This window comes from Oncorhynchus gorbuscha, linkage group LG23 (assembly GCF_021184085.1).
Source record: "Oncorhynchus gorbuscha isolate QuinsamMale2020 ecotype Even-year linkage group LG23, OgorEven_v1.0, whole genome shotgun sequence".
NCBI classification, from domain to species: Eukaryota; Metazoa; Chordata; class Actinopteri; order Salmoniformes; family Salmonidae; genus Oncorhynchus; species Oncorhynchus gorbuscha.
In genome coordinates this window covers 9,894,386-9,915,630 of record NC_060195.1, presented here as the reverse complement: position 1 = coordinate 9,915,630, position 21,245 = coordinate 9,894,386, and the positions used below count along the sequence as shown (strand labels likewise).

The following is a 21,245-nucleotide window of genomic DNA, read 5'->3' as shown; positions in this document are numbered from 1 at the left end:
GCATTTTGTTAGTTTTGGGTTGAAACAAACCCCTGCACAGTGCATACCGGAAGAACATTAGAACTACAACAACCACAAGTCTAACTCGAGTGTTGATTGGACGATGGTAAGCGATAGTTTACGTGGCATTGATGTCTGCGCAGACTCGAATCACAACATCCGTCCTCTGTAACCGGCTGGAAGAAGGTGGCAGTCAAAATGCGGTCTTGTGTGTTGTCAGTTTTGCTTTTGAACGTTTATTACACATTTGTTTCCTCGCTGTACTTTCACATCGGGGAGACTGAGAAGAAATGCTTCATAGAGGAAATTCCGGATGAAACGATGATCATCGGTCAGTGTCTTGTGGCCATTGGGATTGCTATGCTATTTAGCCTTGGGAAGTCAGCTAACAGCTAGCGAGCTAGTTTGTTTGCTAATTCGTCAAACTAGCTTCCGAATTCGAGTTAACATTTAGCCAGCAATCTAGTTAGTTATCTAGCCAGCCAACATTAAACTGTAGAGGGGGCAGTGAACTTACTTTTCAGTTGGCAGACTTTGCTAGCTTGCTACTCATATTCACGAGCAGGATAACCAGCTAGCTAACGTTAGCTATTCAAATAAAGTTCATTGGTTGCGTAATTACACATATTTCTAGAAGTTATCGCGTGTAGAGCGAAAATCGTATGTTTCTAGCTACAACGATACAGTAATACCTAACAAAAACAAGCAGACACCTGTCGTTGATGTCCTCCCCTAGCTAGAACTGTAATATTGGAAATAGTTTATCATGCTTTTGATAATTTAATAAATAAACAATGGAACTACATATTTTACTGTCTTACCATCCATATACTGTTTAACACACTGTAGGTCTTGCCCAGAATCAACCCCTGGCCCTAACAGTTTACTTCCTAACTAGGCACTTGTAAGGATTGGACCGTAGAAGCAATCATTGGCTGGCATGTGTAAACAATTGTATTTTCTCTTTTTTTAGGAAACTATCGTACACAATTGTACGACAAGCAGAAAGAAGAGTACCTACCTGCCACACAGGGTCTGGGGATGTTTGTTGAGGTGAAAGACCCCGATGAGAAGGTAGGATACTACACTTTGCAACTAGTCATTCACTTCATATGGTATTCTCTGAGAGAGAGACTTGTGAGAACAATCATGACCCAAACTGCATTGAATTGAATAGTGATGATACTGAAAAAGTAGTTCTTTCTGTGTGCTTCCTGTCTGGGCTCTAGGTGATCCTGTCTCGTCAGTACGGCTCAGAGGGAAGATTCACCTTCACCTCTCACACCCCAGGAGAACATCGGATCTGCCTTCACTCCAACTCTTCCAAGTTTGCCCTCTTCGCTGGAGGAATGCTTGTCAGTACATTAGTGTGACAAATGTGGGGGAAGGCTATTGCACCCACAAAATGCATATGAATTGTGGGTCAATAAGAACAGTTAATGGCAGGATGCAGGGGGTGTAACAGTAGAGGGTAAAAAAGTAAATACCCACATTGATTCTCCTCTGAATTGCTGTGAACCACCCTTTTTTTCTTCAGAGAGTTCACCTGGACATCCAAGTGGGAGAGCACACCAATAACTATGCAGAGATTGCAGCCAAAGACAAGCTGACAGAGCTGCAGCTGAGAGTGAGACAGCTGGTGGAGCAGGTGGACCAGATCCAGAAGGAGCAGAACTATCAGAGGGTGAGTACATCAGCTGTCCTGCTGAGTAAAGCCCAGGACACGCCGGTAGTGTTTACCAGCCGAGACTATTTAGCACCTCTGAACAGAGTGCCAGCTATATTCGCTAATCAGGTCTAGATGTAGAAAAATGCTAAAATAATGTCAGACACGTACTGGCGGTTGGTCCCTAAAACACACCGAGCGGAATGAAAGCGAGACGATCAACAGACCGCCATTTGGTGCGACGTTTTCTCCTTCAAATATAATGAAATGTCTGTTCAAGGCAAACTTAAGACATTTGCTAAATTGCAAATAGACCTCTAGCCCCAATACTCTAGCCACTCCTGTAAATCTGAGGGGATTGGATATTTATAAGCATGTGAGTAACACCTTACTATATTCTTCTGAATGGCTAGGTTGAAATATCACCATATTGCTTCCACTTATCCAATCCTGTCAGATCTACTAGTGAGTAGATTCAGCAAATTAATTGCCTTGGCTCGTGTGCTACTATTTGTATTTATAATTGCTCTGTCTTTTTCAGTACCGCGAGGAGCGCTTCAGGCAGACCAGTGAGAGCACCAACCAGAGGGTTCTGTGGTGGTCCATCGTTCAGACATTGATCCTTGTGGCCATTGGCTTCTGGCAGATGAGACACCTCAAAAGTTTCTTTGAGGCCAAGAAATTAGTGTAAACATGCACTCTCATATTGTCGTTTCTGAGTCTGGATTGGGGATCAAATCAGTAAATTCAGGAAGTTAACTTACACACTATTCTTGAATTGAAAATTCCCCCATTGATTTCTGAGGCATTTTTCATGAATCAATTCAATTTGAAAGAACTTCCTGAATTGATATGTGTATTGAACACAACCCTGGTCTAAATGCAGTACTTAAACATTAGTGAGAAGAATGTGTGATATCTCCCAGAAGTATGTGTACAGATGGGTGAGGTTACCGTTCTATCAGTGAAAACCCAGTTACTTTTTATTTTGAAGGGGCTCTGCTTTTGGGATTTTTAAGACCCTTTTGTGACTTTGATATTCCCTGTTTCTGTAAGAACACTGTCTGCAATTGTTTTTTATTTATGATCCTCTACTGTATGCTCTATGTTTTACATTTGGCTGGGGGGGAAAAAATGATATTGTACTATCGATATCAAACATGATTTTGTACTATTGATGATATCAAACATTGGACTGATAATATCAAACATTGTTAAAACAGCTAATGTATTTTTTCACCTCATAACCCCCCCCCCCCCCCCGACATCCCATAAGATATTTCTGTAGCACTGTTTGTGACTAGAATGCCTGTCAGTCATATTCCAGGCTGCATCTCTTCTCTCAGCATAACAGGTGTGTTTTCAAACTGATTAGACATTGTTCTCACTCTACATGCATTGTAATGGGGTTTTTGTTACTGGCTGAGAGAGAGAGCACCTGTTTTGGTTTAGAGTCCTACAACAGAAATGGTGACTTGATTTCTGAAACTTATTTTTGGTCATCGGTGCATACTGATCATAACGTTTTTATTTAGCGTCAAATGAATGTACGTTTCAACCCCCCGATATATTTAGTTGTTGGTCGTGGTCTGTGTGTTTAAAAACAAAGACATCTAGAATATGCAGAATTTTTAAATTGAAGATCTTGAAACTTGGGAACATTCTCTTGTTAACCGGTATCCGTTTTCTCAAAGCACCTCTGAGTAGATCTGCTGATCTAGTATCTGTTATCCCTTGTTATTCATTTTGATTTAAAAGGAGAAACTGATCCTAGATCAGCACTTGTACTCTAATGCTTTCTGAATATGGGCGCTGTCTGTTTTATTTCTGAAGTTGGAAAGTGAGATAAGGGACATAAAGTTTTGGTTAAAGGTTGGTGCCAGAGTGTCTGATAATATGGTAGTTTCATGGAAAACTTTGACATGTTAGTTATACATTTGCTGAATTACGAAAGCAGTTCACACCGTTTTTCCCAAACTTGCTGAATACACTGCCAAATATGTTCCCTTATCACAATATGGTGATAAGGCTGGCTTGATGGTGGTCAAGTGAACATTGGTTGTTTTTTCATCTGTGCTGCATATCTAAGTGAACCTAGAGAGGTTTTGGTTTGTCCATTTCCTTTCTGCAAATACTCAGGTAGAGTTTTGAAGACACTGATTTAATTCAATTTGATTAAATAAAGAATTGTTGTCCAGGTTAACAGGTTTGCTCCAGTTCTCATCATGTACAAGGAGTTGATTTGTGTGTAAACATCCATTGTACACTTGAAAAGTACTTAGCCAGAAAGCAGTCATTGCTTCTTGTCACAAAACAATTTGACCTACACTGGATCTTTTTTTGCAGAAAATATTTTGTTCAATTAATCCGTTTTTTGTTTGTCCTTAATAATTCCCCAAACTGTTCCTTGTTGAATTAGTGCATCATTGGTGTTTTTTTTGCATTTATATGGTTAAATACAGTATCAGAGATTTCGAGTATGATTTGAATCAGTTGGTACTGGTTTGTTTTGGTTGGGGGGGATTTTAATTTTAGATTATGTAAATGTCAAAACTTGATTAAATTGCACTAAAAAATAAAGTTGTCACCAATGGCTAGCCGTCCTGAATGATTGTTTTCCACCGACACTTTGCCCAACAAAAAGATTAGGTCAGTGGTGTGTCCATCCATAGGGAATGCGTTCTATAGTTCCGCAAATGCATAGGAACGTTGTCTTTATAACGTGTTTCCCCCGGAGCAATATCATAGGCGGACCTTATAAATTCAGGTGTTGATATTTTCTTGTGTAGAAGCTCTTTAGCGAAATAACTAATTATTTCAATGTAACTTTCGTATGGTAGTGTGTGAAATACAGTTCATTATTGAAACAAATTATATTTGTATAGTTTGTTGCTAGACTTTTTTGTTTCCCGAAATCCACGTGTCTCACCACAGAACAATATTTGGTCTCATTGTGCAGTAGGACATGGATAGGAACAACATTTCCTTGCTCTGCTATGTTGCAACGTGTACACCCGGGGCGTCGTCATTACGCCGTTTCTGTTGTAAAACGTTTCTTAAACAGAATGAAACGAGGCGGGACCAACCTTAATTTGTCCAATAGAAACTCTCGTTTTAGTTGCTAAACGTTCTGCAACTGTTTGGACTAATGATTACACCCCTGCTAGGTAGCTATCAGCGAGCAGCAATGTTGCTCTGTTATTAGCCAGCGTCAAGCCAAAGCTTTGCCAATGTAATAAGAACATTGGCACGGCATTTCACTTTCATTAACCAAAGGCGTAATGTGATATTTCGAGGAAGAATATGACAAGAACACCAGTTGGACAGCCAAATAATCCGACTGCAAAGGAGAGAGCCAGGAATAATGAAGAGGTTCTATTGTAGAATCACGACGACATTCTCTGTTTCATGAGGAGCTACTGTCAGAATCTGGGGAATAGCATAACTGGATTTTTATGTGAAATCTTGAAGCTTGTTGTCATTTGCAACCTCGAAAATGATGTATTCATCAAGAAGGAAACCAGTCCTCTATTTCAAAGAAGACCGAAGGTAAAACATAACGGTAGCCCTGATGTTCACAATGACCCTATCCTAGGATTAGTCTAGATGAGTGAACCGATATTAGCAAGCTAGTAAATGTTTCATTTTTATCTACTAGCTTGTTAATCATACCAATGCACTAATAACGTTACTGTAGGTACACTAAAAACGAAATCTATGGCTATTACATTGGTACACTAGCCTATTTCTTTAAAAACGAATGCAGCTGGTGTAAATGGATTGCATTCAGATGTTTAAGATGGTTGAAATATTTCTTAGTATTGTTCAACCTCAAAGAAATGAGACACTAAAAGTACCTCATCCAGAGGAGTGTTGACTACAATAGAAGAGTGTTATCAGTGATTTGATGAGGACAATAGAAGAAGAGTGATATCAGTGAGTAGATGAGGACAATAGAAGAAGAGTGATATCAGTGAGTAGATGAGGACAATAGAAGAAGAGTGATATCAGTGAGTAGATGAGGACAACAGAAGAAGAGTGATATCAGTGAGTAGATGAGGACAATAGAAGTGTGTTGCTCTCAGATTTTGTTGTGTGAAATAATGTTGGTCGGTTGATTTTTAGTTAGATTTCTGGTAAAATTGCGTGATAGTATTTTAAACCAGCCATTCCTTACAATCTAGACGTAGCCATTGCATACAGTGTGTGTGGGTTTGGTTGTGCAAGCGTTTAGTGTACAATACTTATGCCTAGCTGAGTTAACGCTACTAAACCTCTCACTTGGTCAGTTTGTGGTTCAGGTGTGTAACATACCATAGATTGACTGCACTACAATGCTGAATGAGACTTGCTATTACTTTCAGATTCTGGTCTGGTAAATGCACAGTCTACAAACTATTTGGTCTGTGTGTGGTGCTGGTACTGGTCTCCCTCCTATGGCTCCAACTCAGCTGTACAGGAGACATGAGCCGGGTTGTAGTGGATGACGGACGCATCCCCCATCAGCCTTGTCCGCTGGAGAGACAGGCATCCGCTGCGGACGACCCTTCCTGGGGTCCTCACAAGCTGGCCCTCCTGATACCTTTCAGGGAGAGGTTTGAGGAACTGCTGGTGTTTGTCCCCTTCATGCACACCTTCTTGAACAACAAGAAAATACTGCATAAGATCTTTGTAATTAACCAGATGGATCACTATCGGTAAGTGATGGAAGACGTTATGTTGCCTCATTAGTCAATAGGCCTACAACAGAAGTGCTGTTTCTGTCTAATCTGAAGGCCACAATATATTTTCTATTCTATTTTAGTCCGGTGGTTGTTGATGAATTCTGATTGGCACAGGGGAACTATAGTCTGGATGTGTGCCTCTTTGATTTGCACCTTACCAATGAAATATTGACTCCTCCTGGTAGTAAATAATGAGTTCCACCCATATCTCACCGCAGGTTCAACAGAGCCTCCCTCATTAACGTTGGTTACACGGAGAGTGGTAACGACACTGATTACATTGCCATGCATGATGTGGACTTGTTACCTCTGAATGAAGCTCTGGACTATGGTTTCCCAGAGGAGGGCCCGTTCCACGTGGCCTCACCAGAGCTGCACCCGCTGTATCACTACAAGACATACGTGGGAGGAATCCTGCTGCTCACCAAACAGCATTATCACATGGTAGGTTAGCCTGTTGTTTGTTAATCAGTCATTATCACATGGTAGGTTAGCTTGTTGTTTGTTAATCAGTCATAATCACATGGTAGGTTAGCCCATTGTTAAGATAATCATTCATTATCAGTAATAATAGACAGCACTTCAGAGCTCTAGTACATTCAATTCATTATTTACCCATACACATATTCTAATAAAATTATATTCATCACATGCACCAAATACAACAGGTGTAGACTTTACAGTGAAAAGCTTATGGACCTTTCCCAACAATGCAGAGTTTAAAATAGTAACACATGAGAAATAAAATAAAATACACAAGAATAGAGCTATATACAGGAAGTACCAGTACCAGATCAATGTGGAGTTATATACAGGGAGTAGCAGTACCAGATCAGTGTGGAGCTATATACAGGAAGTACCAGTACCAGATCAATGTGGAGTTATATACTGGAAGTACCAGTACGAGATCAATGTGGAGCTATATACAGGAAGTACCAGTACCATATCAGTGTGGAGCTATATACAGAAAGTACCAGTACCAGATCAGTGTGGAGCTATATACAGGAAGTACCAATACTAGATCAATGTGGAGTTATATACAGGAAGTACCAGTACCAGATCAGTGTGGAGCTATATACAGGAAGTACCAGTACCAGATAAATGTGCAGGGTATTTGAGGTAGATATGTACATGAAGGCAGGGTAAAGTGACTAGACATCAGGATAGATAATAAGGTATTTGAGGTAGATATGTACATGAAGGCAGGGTAAAGTGACAAGACATCAGGATAGATAATAAGGTATTTGAGGTACATATGTACATGAAGGCAGGGTAAAGTGACTAGTCATCAGGATAGATAATAAGGTATTTGAGGTAGATATGTACATGAAGGCAGGGTAAAGTGACTCGTCATCAAATACCTTATTATTATCTATCCTGATGACGAGTCACTTTACCCTGCCTTCATGTACATAATCAACTTCAAATACCTTATTATTATCTATCCTGATGACGAGTCACTTTACCCTGCCTTCATGTACATATCTACCTCAAATACCTTATTATTATCTATCCTGATGACTAAAGTCACTTTACCCTGCCTTCATGTACATATCTACCTCAAATACCTTATTATTATCCTGAGGATAGATAATAATAATAAGGTATGTGAGGTAGATATGTACATGAAGGCAGGGTAAAGTGACTAGTCATCAGGATAGATAATAAGGTATTTGAGGTTGATATGTACATGAAGGCAGGGTAAAGTGACGAGGTATCAGGATAGATAATAATAAGGTATTTGAGGTAGATATGTACATGAAGGCAGGGTAAAGTGACTCGTCATCAGGATAGATAATAATAAGGTATTTGAGGTAGATATGTACATGAAGGCAGGGTAAAGTGACTCGTCATAAGGATAGATAATAATAAGGTATTTGAAGTTGATTATGTACATGAAGGCAGGGTAAAGTGACTCGTCATCAGGATAGATAATAATAAGGTATTTGAGGTAGATATGTACATGAAGGCAGGGTAAAGTGACTAGTCATCAGGATAGATAATAAGGTATTTGAGGTAGATATGTACATGAAGGCAGGGTAAAGTGACTCGTCATCAGGATAGATAATAAGGTATTTCAGGTAGATATGTACATGAAGGCAGGGTAAAGTGACTCGTCATCAGGATAGATAAGGTATTTGAGGTAGATATGTACATGAAGGCAGGGTAAAGTGACTCGTCATCAGGATATATAATAATAGGGTATTTGAAGTTGATATGTACATGAAGGCAGGGTAAAGTGACTCGTCATCAGTATAGATAATAAAAAGGTATTTGAGGTTGATATGTACATGAAGGCAGGGTAAAGTGACTAGTCATCAGGATAGATAATAATAAGGTATTTGAGGTAGATATGTACATGAAGGCAGGGTAAAGTGACTAGTCATCAGGATAGATAATAATAAGGTATTTGAGGTAGATATGTACATGAAGGCAGGGTAAAGTGACTCGTCATCAGGATAGATAATAAAAAGGTATTTGAGGTTGATATGTACATGAAGGCAGGGTAAAGTGACTCGTCATCAGGATAGATAATAATAAGGTATTTGAGGTAGATATGTACATGAAGGCAGGGTAAAGTGACTCGTCATCAGGATAGATAATAATAAGGTATTTGAGGTTGATATGTACATGAAGGCAGGGTAAAGTGACTAGACATCAGGATAGATAATAAGGTATTAGAGGTTGATATGTACATGAAGGCAGGGTAAAGTGACTCGTCATCAGGATAGATAATAAAAAGGTATTTGAGGTAGATATGTACATGAAGGCAGGGTAAAGTGACTCGTCATCAGGATAGATAATAAAAAGGTATTAGAGGTAGATATGTACATGAATGCAGGGTAAAGTGACTCGTCATCAGGATAGATAATAAAAAGGTATTAGAGGTAGATATGTACATGAATGCAGGGTAAAGTGACTCGTCATCAGGATAGATAATAAGGATTGTACAGGGTGGTGGTGTGTTGTTTTAGCTGTGTCGTGTTCTGTGTTCCTGAAGTGCAACGGCATGTCCAACCGGTTCTGGGGATGGGGGAGAGAAGACGATGAATTCTACAGGAGACTCAGAACTGCTGGATTACAGGTAAACCAGGACTGTCCTTTATGTGTCACAAAGAGACAGAGATCGCTGGCTAATCCTTAAAATTACTCCAAAAGAATGACAAGCCAATGACTGATAAGCATCAGTATCTGACTCCTCTACCTACACATTAGGAAAACTACAGAGTACGTTTGCATGTAGACCAGTAAAAAAAAAAACTGTTGCCACGTCTCTAAATACAAGGAATAATATAATCAATCTGTCATTTTCTGTTTGCCAGCTCTTCAGGCCCAGTGGGATAAAAACAGGGTATAAAACCTTTCGCCACATCCATGACCCTGCCTGGAGGAAGAGAGACCAGAAGAGAGTGGCTGCACAGAAACAGGTGGAGATGCATTCACTGGGAACCTCCTACCGTGTTGTATTGCTATGTGTTGCATTCTCAGATAGACGGATACTGAATTGATCTCTTTGGTTGTATTTATAATCACACTACTGACATTGTTTTTCTCTCCTCGTTTTTGGAAGGAACAATTCAAGGTTGACCCTGAGGGCGGGTTGACTAACTTGCAGTACAAGGTGGAGTCGAGACAGGAGCTGACTATTAGTGGAGCCCCTGTCACTGTCCTCAACATCAAACTGGAGTGTGACACAGACAAGACTCCCTGGTGTCTGCTGAACTAATAGGACCCCAATGATAGACCCATGCTGCCTCTCACCTGGGTTATGTTCGTTATCCACCAAACGGAATAAAACAGGGAGGGACTACCTGAGCTTCTCCAATAAGAAACACTTGTTTTTGTGTGCCCTAATGAATGTGATCCTGGTGCTACAGAGGAGTGATGTTTCCGCTAATTGAAGTGTCAGGAAGACATGGATAAAAATGTAGATTATTATTTTTATTTTTTTCTCAAAAAACCGCATCAGAAGACATGGCCGACCCAGAGAAGAGGCTTTGGCCTTTGACCCCAGCAAACGCCTTCCCTTATTGGAGAGTTGGAATGTATTTATATTGAACTAGCTATATGATGTCATCCTTTAGAACTGTATGTCTAACTTGCATTCAGAACTGTGAGTGACTGGATCTGTGAGTGACTGGATCCGTCAGTGACTGGATCTGTGAGTGACTGGATCTGTGAGTGACTGGATCTGTGAGTGACTGGATCTGTCAGTGACTGGATCTGTGAGTGACTGGATCCGTCAGTGACTGGATCCGTGAGTGACTGGATCTGTGAGTGACTGGATCTGTGAGTGACTGGATCCGTCAGTGACTGGATCCGTCAGTGACTGGATCCGTGAGTGACTTGATCTGTGAGTGACTGGATCTGTGAGTGACTGGATCTGTGAATAACTGGATCTGTGAGTGACTGGATCCGCGATTGACTGGATCCGCGATTGACTGGATCCGCGATTGACTGGATCCGCGAGTGACTGGATCCGTCAGTGACTGGATCCGTGAGTGGCTGGATCCGTCAGTGACTGGTTCTGTGAGTGACTGGATCTCATGCAGGCCTAACTTCAGGGGCTTTGAACTACAGACACTTTGCCAATATTGACGATACATGAAAGGAAAGGTGTACTGAAATAATAAGCAATGGCCTTTCTATCTGTTTGTTTGTTTGTTTGTTTATTTATTTTTACCCTTATTTTACTTGGTAAGTTGACTGAGAACACATTCTCATTTACAGCAATGACCTGGGGAATAGTTACAGGAGGGGGGATGAATGAGCCAATTGGAAGCTGGGGATGATTAGGTGACCATGATGGTATGAGGGCCAGAATGGGAATTTAGCCAGGACACCGGGGTTAACACCCCTCTTGTGATAAGTGTCATGGGATCTTTAGTGACCACAGAGAGTCAGAACACACGTTTAATGTCCCATCTGAAAGACGGCACCTTACACAGAGCGATGTCCCCAATCACTGCCCTGGGGGCATTGGGATATTTATTTAGACCAGAGGAAAGGGGTGCCTCCTACTGGCCCTCCAACACCACTTCCAGCAGCATCTGGGCTGGACCAACACTGCTGAGCTTCAGAGGCCAGCCAGCAATAGGATGTATAGATGGTTTGCTGCTGGGTGTGATCCAGATAGACCAACACTGCTGGGTGTGATCCAGATGGACCATTTGCACTTTTCAGGAGTCCCTCTGTCTTTCAGCTGAAGTCTGCAATAATGTCTGGCTTAATATATTATCATCAGAGTTACTATGATGGGATTTTCTTTCCGACATTGTAATGCACCGGATCGGCATGCCATTTCCATGATCCGTAGCGTTGTATTCTCATCCGGTATCCATTGTAACCCGCCACGTGCTCAACTGGTAGTGAGTTGACTGTCAGGGTGCCATTTTGACTTTTTTGGTGATGGTAAAACAGTTAAGGTTTACAGCCGTGCTTTAGAAGGTCATCAGAGACCGACTAGGTATTTTGGGGTAAATGAAGGTGTGTTTACCACAGTTTGGCCATATACCATACTGCTGTAATGTATTTGTACAATACTCAGTATGTAAATGAAGTTATGACTCAAAAACATGGGGAAAGCATGCATTGTCTTTTTTTTCCCCTCATTTATAAAGTTCTTCATTGTACATAATATGAATGAACACATCTGTATTGTATTTTCAATACTTAACATCATCTATTTGATCTGTTTGAAGTTCTGTCTGACAGAAGACCGTTGTACCTGAGCTTTGTTCTGTTGACATCCCTCACTATAATTGGATACAGCACATGTCGCAGTTTATCTACTCAATAAATGCATATTAGGGATAGTTAACTGATGGTACTCTCTGATTTGAGAGTGTAAATTAAGGTGTGTTAGTAGCCTGTCATTCCAGGTGTGACTTTAATCTTACTGATCCTGTAAACAGACAGTAACTAGTACTTGCACACGCTGTTGAAGTCAACCCTGCATTGTCTCCCTGGTTATAGACCAGCCTAATTTTGAATCCACTAGAAATGTAAAAACAGATACTTGTACCACTACCAAGAAGTCTACAATATACTGTGTCTGTAATGTAGCATATGACATAAGTTTATAAAAATCGGGCATTACATGTTATGCATTTAAAGTCTGCTCAAGACTGTAGAAGTTAGGCCTATTTCTGCTTCATGACTATTTTTTATTTAACCTTTATTTAACTAGGCAAGTCAGTTAAGAACTAATTCTTATTTACAATTACGGTCTACCAAACGACAAAAAACCTCCTGCGGGAACAGGGGCTGGGATTAAAAATTTTAAATTAAAATATAGGACAAAACACAGAACATCAGAACAAGAGAGACACCACAACATTATATAAAGAGAGACCTAAGACGACAACATAGCATGGCAGCAACACATGACAACACTCAATAATGATGACCTTTGTGGTGATTTGTCACTTCAGCCCCGCATGCAAAGCCCCTGTCTGAAGTCTTTGTCAGGTTATAATTGATCCATCGGCTCTTGGTTGACCAGAACACCGCCCCATGACGACAGCTTTACACTAATCTCCTCAAAGTAGTTTTTGACTCGATGGGACACCACCTTTCAGGCCCTATCTTTTGAGGCGGGGTATAAAGTCCTCGCCTGGAGAAGGAGCCACATTGAGCCACACTCATCGGCGCAGCATGACGAGAGGAAGCCTGAGCGCGAGTTCCTTCAACGGGACATCTTCTTTCTCCTTACCATCATATTTTCCTATTTGTGGTGGAGTAACGGACATCTCGTCATCGTTACCAAACAAGGTTCTATTAACGACAAAGACAAATAAAGCGTGCTCCTTCAGTGTTGAAGTTATCCTTTCCGTGGGTCCTTCCTGGGAAGCAGCTGCACAACAAGCCATGAACAACCAGCAACCAGGCGGAGGCGCAAGGCACCATCCGGCGATGCTGACTTGGTCGCATATTGGAGACACAAATTCACTTCACACAGTTTACTACCAGCATCAAAGTGGTTATAATCAAGGTCTGTATAACGGTGAGATCAATTTATGTCCTCAATGTTTCCCATTTGGATTGTTTTGGCCCAAGGGATATTAGCCCACATGATAGGTCTCGTATTGCATTGTCTTGTAAAACTGATGATCTGACTCTTCTTAATTACAAATGGAAAAGGGAATAGGTGTCATTGTGATAATGCAGGCCATGTTGGATAATGTGTAAGGAAGAATATTGTTTGTAAATGTTTGTTTTCTCTGCAGGGCAACCGGGTAGGCTTTCCAGGGGAACCTTCGTGCGGAGATCTGGCAGGAGAATCCGTACCATCTACACCGACGACCAGCTGACCAAACTAGAAGAAGTGTTCAGTAAGCAGCGGTACATGACCGGGAATGAGAAGATGCTTCTGGCCTCAGCGCTGAGACTGACCCAGACACCCAGGTGGTGAGGGTAGGCAACAACATCTCCTCCCCGCTGATCCTCAACACGGGGGCCCCACAAGGGTGCGTTCTGAGCCCTCTCCTGTACTCCCTGTTCACCCACGACTGCGTGGCCACGCACGCCTCCAACTCAATCATCAAGTTTGCGGACGACACAACAGTGGTAGGCTTGATTACCAACAACGACGAGACGGCCTACAGGGAGGAGGTGAGGGCCCTCGGAGTGTGGTGTCAGGAAAATAACCTCACACTCAACGTCAACAAAACTAAGGAGATGATTGTGGACTTCAGGAAACAGCAGAGGGAACACCCCCCTATCCACATCGATGGAACAGTAGTGGAGAGGGTAGCTAGTTTTAAGTTCCTCGGCATACACATCACAGACAAACTGAATTGGTCCACTCACACTGACAGCGTCGTGAAGAAGGTGCAGCAGCGCCTATTCAACCTCAGGAGGCTGAAGAAATTCGGCTTGTCACCAAAAGCACTCACAAACTTCTACAGATGCACAATCGAGAGCATCCTGGCGGGCTGTATCACCGCCTGGTACGGCAACTGCTCCGCCCTCAACCGTAAGGCTCTCCAGAGGGTAGTGAGGACTGCACAACGCATCACCGGGGGCAAACTACCTGCCCTCCAGGACACCTACACCACCCGTTGTTACAGGAAGGCCATAAAGATCATCAAGGACATCAACCACCCGAACCACTGCCTGTTCACCCCGCTATCATCCAGAAGGCGAGGTCAGTACAGGTGCATCAAAGCTGGGACCGAGAGACTGAAAAACAGCTTCTATCTCAAGGCCATCAGACTGTTAAACAGCCACCACTAACACTGAGTGGCTGCTGCCAACACACTGTCATTGACACTGACCCAACTCCAGCCATTTTAATAATGGGAATTGATGGGAAATGATGTAAATATATCACTAGCCACTTTAAACAATGCTACCTTATATAATGTTACTTACCCTACATTATTCATCTCATATGCATATGTATATACTGTACTCTACATCATCGACTGCATCCTTATGTAACACATGTGTCACTAGCCACTTTAACTATGCCACTTTGTTTACTTTGTCTACACACTCATCTCATATGTATATACTGTACTCGATACCATCTACTGTATGCTGCTCTGTACCATCACTCATTCATATATCCTTATGTACATGTTCCTTATCCCCTTACACTGTGTATAAGACAGTAGTTTTGGAATTGTTAGTTAGATTACTTGTTGGTTATCACTGCATTGTCGGAACTAGAAGCACAAGCATTTCGCTACACTCGCATTAACATCTGCTAACCATGTGTATGTGACAAATACAATTTGATTTGATTTGATTTGAGACACAGGTCAAAGTCTGGTTCCAGAACAGGAGAACGCGGTGGAGGAAGGCCCATGGGGACATTGCCGGTGTACCGGAGAGCCACGCTCACGGTGAAACACCGAGCAAGGAGACGGATGAGTTGATTTCCGTGGACAATGACGAGTCATGGGTGTATTTTTGATTTAAAGTTATATTACTAAATGCCTTGAGGCCATCACACACATTCACGGTGATTCTTGAATTATTGTCAAACAAGAGAGACTTTTACCACTGTGTGGCCACTGTGTGGCCTGGCATGGGATGCTTCAGCTCGTCAATCATTTTTGTAATGTATTTTATATTCCTCTTTCACAACATCTCTTATGTGATTTAGTTTTTTTCCATCTCTTCCTTTTCACACAGACTTTTTTTATTGTGTTTCTTTTCAGTTTATGTTGTGCATTTATCCATGTACTGAACCCAGGATATAGGCCTTGCTTTCTGTACTGAACCCAGGATATAGGCCTAGCTTTCTATACTGAACCCAGGATATAGGCCTACTGAACCCAGGATATTAGCTTTCTGTACTGAACCCAGGATATAGGCCTAGCCTTCTGTACTGAACCCAGGATATAGGCCTAGCTGAACCCAGGATATAGGCCTAGCCTTCTGTACTGAACCCAGGATATAGGCCTAGCCTTCTGTACTGAACCCAGGATATAGGCCTAGCTTTCTGTACTGAACCCAGGATATAGGCCTAGCTTTCTGTACTGAACCCAGGATATAGGCCTAGCAGGATTTCTATACAGCCCTCTGTACTGAACCCAGGATATGCCCTCTGTACTGAACCCAGGATATAGGCCTAGTACTGTAACAGGATAACCCAGGATATAGGCCTAGCTTTCTGTACTGAACCCAGGATATAGGCCTAGCCTTCTGTACTGAACCCAGGATATAGGCCTAGCCCTCTGTACTGAACCCAGGATATAGGCCTAGCCCTCTGTACTGAACCCAGGATATAGGCCTAGCTTTCTGTACTGAACCCAGGATATAGGCCTAGCTTTCTGTACTGAACCCAGGATATAGGCCAAGCCCTCTGTACTGAACCCAGGATATAGGCCTAGCCCTCTGTACTGAACCCAGGATATAGGCCAAGCCCTCTGTACTGAACCCAGGATATAGGCCAAGCCCTCTGTCCTGAACCCAGGATATAGGCCTAGCCCTCTGTACTGAACCCAGGATATAGGCCTAGCCCTCTGTACTGAACCCAGGATATAGGCCTAGCCCTCTGTACTGAACCCAGGATATAGGCCTAGCCCTCTGTACTGAACCCAGGATATAGGCCTGTACTGAACCCAGGATATAGGCCTAGCCCTCTGTACTGAACCCAGGATATAGGCCTAGCAGGATATAGGCCTAGCCCTCTGTGAACTGAACCCAGGATATAGCCCTCTGTACTGAACCCAGGATATAGCCTTAGCCCTCTGTACTGAACCCAGGATATAGGAGCTTTCTGTACTGAACCCAGGATATAGGCCTAGCCCTTTCTGTACTGAACCCAGGATATAGGCCTAGCCCTCTGTACTGAACCCAGGATATAGGCCTAGAACCCAGGATATAGGCTTTCTGTACTGAACCCAGGATATAGGCCTGTAGATATAGGCCTAGACCTCTGTACTGAGGCCTAGCCCTCTGTACTGAACCCAGGATATAGGCCTAGCCCTCTGTACTGAACCCAGGATATAGGCCTAGCCCTCTGTACTGAACCCAGGATATAGGCCAAGCCCTCTGTACTGAACCCAGGATATAGGCCTAGCCCTCTGTACTGAACCCAGGATATAGGCCTAGCCCTCTGTACTGAACCCAGGATATAGGCCTAGCTTTCTGTACTGAACCCAGGATATAGGCCTAGCCCTCTGTACTGAACCCAGGATATAGGCCAAGCCCTCTGTACTGAACCCAGGATATAGGCCTAGCCTCCTACTTCTATACTGCTGTTTTTTTCTGTTCTACTGATTACTGTCTTATATGTTAGTTTTTACTGATATTTTTTAGCTACTTGATATGCAATTCGCTTGTATTTTTGTCTAATAAATCTTTGGTCTACAGATGAGAAATGGTGTACAATAATTTCCATATAGAAAATGCTGTGTCCATAACAGAAAGTGTGGATTTATTAAAGAACAAACTGCAAACAGCTATAAGTAAATATATAATATAAATCGCTAAATTCTAATATACTTGAATGACAATAGTGTGATGGACACAAGACTGCAGGTATAGCCCCGAACTGAGTGACTAATGCATTATGGGCCACTACAGTCTGTTAATTCGTTTTCCATGAGTAAAGAAGTCGCTCCAGGCATACTGGCCCTCAGTTAACCAGGTATTATGTTCCTAGAAGCCAGGTGTGTGGAGGTAAAAGCTTAAAGTCAGACCCAAAACTGACATTCTTCTCCCTAATTGACCTTTATGGACTCGAGCTGACAGAGACAGGAAATGTTTGTGCGCCAGAGTAAATAAATGAGACCGCACTGAGAGAGAGAGACAGCAATTATAGTCGCGCAAAACGTCCCCCAATTTGAGCCTAAATATGCTTCAAGGTTAAATTGCAATTAGGTAGTAGATGGAAGTTTTCATTATGTAGATATTACAAAATAATACACGTGAAATTAATCAATATTATATACTTAACTATAATAAAGTTATAGTAATTGGGGTACATTTTAAAAATCACATTGTTTAATTGAATTAAAACACATTTTTGCAAATAGGTAATTATGAAAAATATAAGGCCTTGTATTTTTTAAATTAAAATATATATCATCCATTCTTTCCCAGATCTCATTTGAACGTAACATCAATGTTATCTTAAAAAGCCACTAGAGCGCGCCATCAACATGGGCATTGACCAAATCAATCGAGCTCCCCCAGATAACCAATTAATTCACTTGACATCATTCATTTACCACCAAATTAAATGTAAATTCAAATAAATGATTAAGCCAGCAGAGGATATGACAAAACTAGGTCTGACAACTTTGCCTTTGACAGCTGTACTTAACTAAGGCTATACTGTAAGTATTTGAATGAATAAAGTTATGAGTAAAATACTGAATTAATATCATAAACGAAGATGCATATTCAAGGGAACTGTTTCCATTCCTCATTCGATGTACTGAAACTATACATGTAATTTGTAATGACCTGACGTGTCGATGAATGTTCAATTCAACAGAGTTCTGTCCTTTGTAACTTACTATATAGAATAACGTAAATGGCAGGCATTTCCTATAACACATCCTATTTCTGTTCCTTTCTGAATAGAGTAACCTCATTCCTTGTAAAAGGGACTTAACTCCAGTTAGCTGATTCAAGGCAGACCATGTAGGGGGACAATAATCACATTTTAACTCGGCTTTACTCCCCTGCGTGCCTACAAAAACTCCAACTGCTTAATCCCTCTTTTCAGACCAGCAAAATCTATCATTAATTGCCAGAGGCAAAATTAATAGTTGTTAATGGCCGTCTGAATCAAAGGCTCCGGGGCTAGATCTGCCAGTTAAACCTATTAATTCTATACAGGGGGACTGGGCGGTATGGGATCGGTATAGGGGACAAGAGGGGTGGAGACAACTCCTTTGGGTCTCACTGGGCTCTTTGGCCCTTGGTGGTTCACATCAGCTTCCACAGGAGCAGATCATGAAAGATGGAAGCTGGGGGCTTTTGTGGTTCGTCCCTGATTATTTCTCCCCTGAAAGGACTGACATCTGTCCTGGGTTCCTGGGACTGGCTGAGTCTCTGATCTACTGGTACCCCCCCACCCCCGCCCTCTTCTCCCTCAACAACATCTAAGATGGTAACTACCAAAAGAGGGAGGGAAGGCACCCTGGACATAACATAAAGAAGCAATATTTCCAGACCTTTGACCTTAGTAAAAAAAATACCTCTTTAGTTGACCTATTCTCAAAATGAGTTTCATTTTGCAGACCTATAGGTCTATTCTATAAAGGACTTTCATTTTGCAGGCATATGTACAGTGCATTAGGAAAGTATTCAGACCCCTTGACTTTTTCCACATTTTTTTACATTACATCCTTATTCTAAAATGTATTAAATTACAAAGCAAAACACATCTGTATTTGGGGAGTTTCTGCCATTCTTCTCTGCAGATCCTCTCAATCTCTGTCAGGTTGGATGGGGAGCATCGCTGCACAGCTATTTTCAGGTCTCTCCAGAGATGTTCGATCGGGTTCAGGTCCGGGCTCTGGCTGAGCCACTCCAGGACATTCAGAGACTTGTCCTGAAGCCACTCCTGTGTTGTCTTGGCTGTGTGCTTACAGTTGTTGTCCTGTTGGAAGGTGAACCTTTGCCCCAGTCTGAGGTCCTGAGCGCTCTGGAGCAGGTTTTCATCAAGGATCTCTCTGTACTTTGCTTCGTTTCGTTCATCTTTCCCTCGATCCTGACTAGTCTCCCAGTCCTTGCCACTGAAAAAAAAATCTCCACAGCATGATGCTGCAACCACCAAGCTTCACCGTAGGGATGGTGCCAGGTTTCCTCCAGACGTGAAACTTGGCACTTGGCAAAGAGTTCAATCTTGGTTTCATCAGACCAGAGCATCTTGTTTCTCATGGTCTGAGAGTGTTTAGGTGCCTTTTGGAAAACTCCAAGCGGGCTGTCATGGGCCTTTTACTGAGGAGTGGCTTCCGTCTGGCCCCTCTAACATAAAGGCCTGATTGGTGGAGTGCTGCAAAGATCGTTGTCCTTCTGGAAGGTTCTCCCATCTCCACAGAGGAACTCTGTGAACTCTCTGTCAGAGTGACCATAGGGTTCTTGGTCACCTCCCTGACCAAGGCCCTTCTCCCCCTATTGCTCAGTTTGGCCAGGCGGCTCTAGGAAGAGTCTTGGTGGTTCCAAACTTCTTCCATTTAAGACTGATGGAGGTCACTGTGTTCTTGGGGACCTTCAATGCTGTAGAAATTTGTTGGTACCCTTGCCCAGATCTGTGCCTTGACACAATCCTATCTCGGAGCTCAACAGACAATTCCTTCGACTTCATGGCTTGGTTTTTGCTCTGACATGCACTGTCAACCGTGGGAACTTATATAGACAGGTGTGTGCCTTTGCAAATCATGTCCAATCAATTGAATTTACAGCAGGTGCCACTCCAATCAAGTTGTAGAAACATCTCAAGGATGATCAATGGAAAGAGGATGCACCTGAACTCCATTTTGAGTGTCATAGCAAAGGGTCTAAATACTTATTTAAATAAGGTATTTCTAAAAAAAATAAACTATTTTTGCTTTGTCGTTATGGGGTATTGTGATGTCATTATGGGGTATTGTGATGTCACTATGGGGTATTGTGATGTCATTATGGGGTATTGATGAGGATTATTTTTTCATCCATTTTATAATAACAAAATGTGTAAAAGAGAAAGGGTCTCAATACTTTCCCGAATTAACTTTACAATAATTTTTAACTTTAAAAGACTTTCAGTCCACAGTGATTCTGGATACCTTGATAAATGAAAACAAATCATAGTAAACCCCAGAGATATTTTGTAGTTAATCCCTAGAATTATCATGTTTAAATTGTTAGAAGTGGCTTTAAAGGTTTGGACTAGTCTGATCTAATTGATCAATTAACCTACAGGTGCCACTGTCAGCTATGGGCTAAAGAATACATTACCAGAATCATTTTGTGTGAAAACCTTTTGTATTGTTTTCTATTAGGAGGCTAATTTCCTAGATTTTAGGGACCATTTGGGGGATGACGAGACGACATAGGGCATAATAAACTTGTTATAAGTAAGTTATACTTACTAAATCTTTAATTAACAAGAAAATCCTTCAAATTATGTTTCTTCTGATTTAATATAATATCACTTTGCAACATTGAAAAAAACGCATATCGATAGGCTACTAGTCACAAGTAATTTAAATAAAGCAGAAGCCACTCATTTAGATTTACAAAATGGCTGTTATGCTAGGTTTACACGGTCCTATCTGCGCATGCCCACCACACCTATGTCAGCGACAGTTGAGGGCAGGTATTGAGTCTGACGAGTGACAGGCTCTTTGTCAAAGGCTTAGCCTACTGATCCTGGCTCCTAATGCAGCACAGTCCAACAT

General features: G+C 41.8%; 2 protein-coding genes across 2 annotated transcripts; both read left to right on the top strand.

Annotated features, from left to right (window-relative positions):
- Positions 1–146: 146 nt before the first annotated feature.
- LOC124010495 (transmembrane emp24 domain-containing protein 9) lies at positions 147–4,259 on the top strand. Its single transcript, XM_046322982.1, has 5 exons — positions 147–331; positions 974–1,074; positions 1,230–1,355; positions 1,538–1,684; positions 2,208–4,259. The coding sequence occupies exons 1-5, from the start codon at positions 199–201 to the stop codon at positions 2,355–2,357; spliced, it is 657 nt and encodes a 218-aa protein (XP_046178938.1). The 5' UTR covers positions 147–198; the 3' UTR covers positions 2,358–4,259.
- Positions 4,260–4,405: 146 nt separating this feature from the next.
- LOC124010494 (beta-1,4-galactosyltransferase 7-like) lies at positions 4,406–11,167 on the top strand. The gene is made up of 6 exons (XM_046322981.1): positions 4,406–5,215; positions 6,031–6,363; positions 6,609–6,834; positions 9,392–9,475; positions 9,714–9,818; positions 9,962–11,167. Exons 1-6 carry the CDS (start codon positions 5,163–5,165, stop codon positions 10,115–10,117), a joined length of 957 nt encoding a protein of 318 aa, XP_046178937.1. The 5' UTR covers positions 4,406–5,162; the 3' UTR covers positions 10,118–11,167.
- The last annotated feature ends 10,078 nt before the right edge of the window (positions 11,168–21,245 follow it).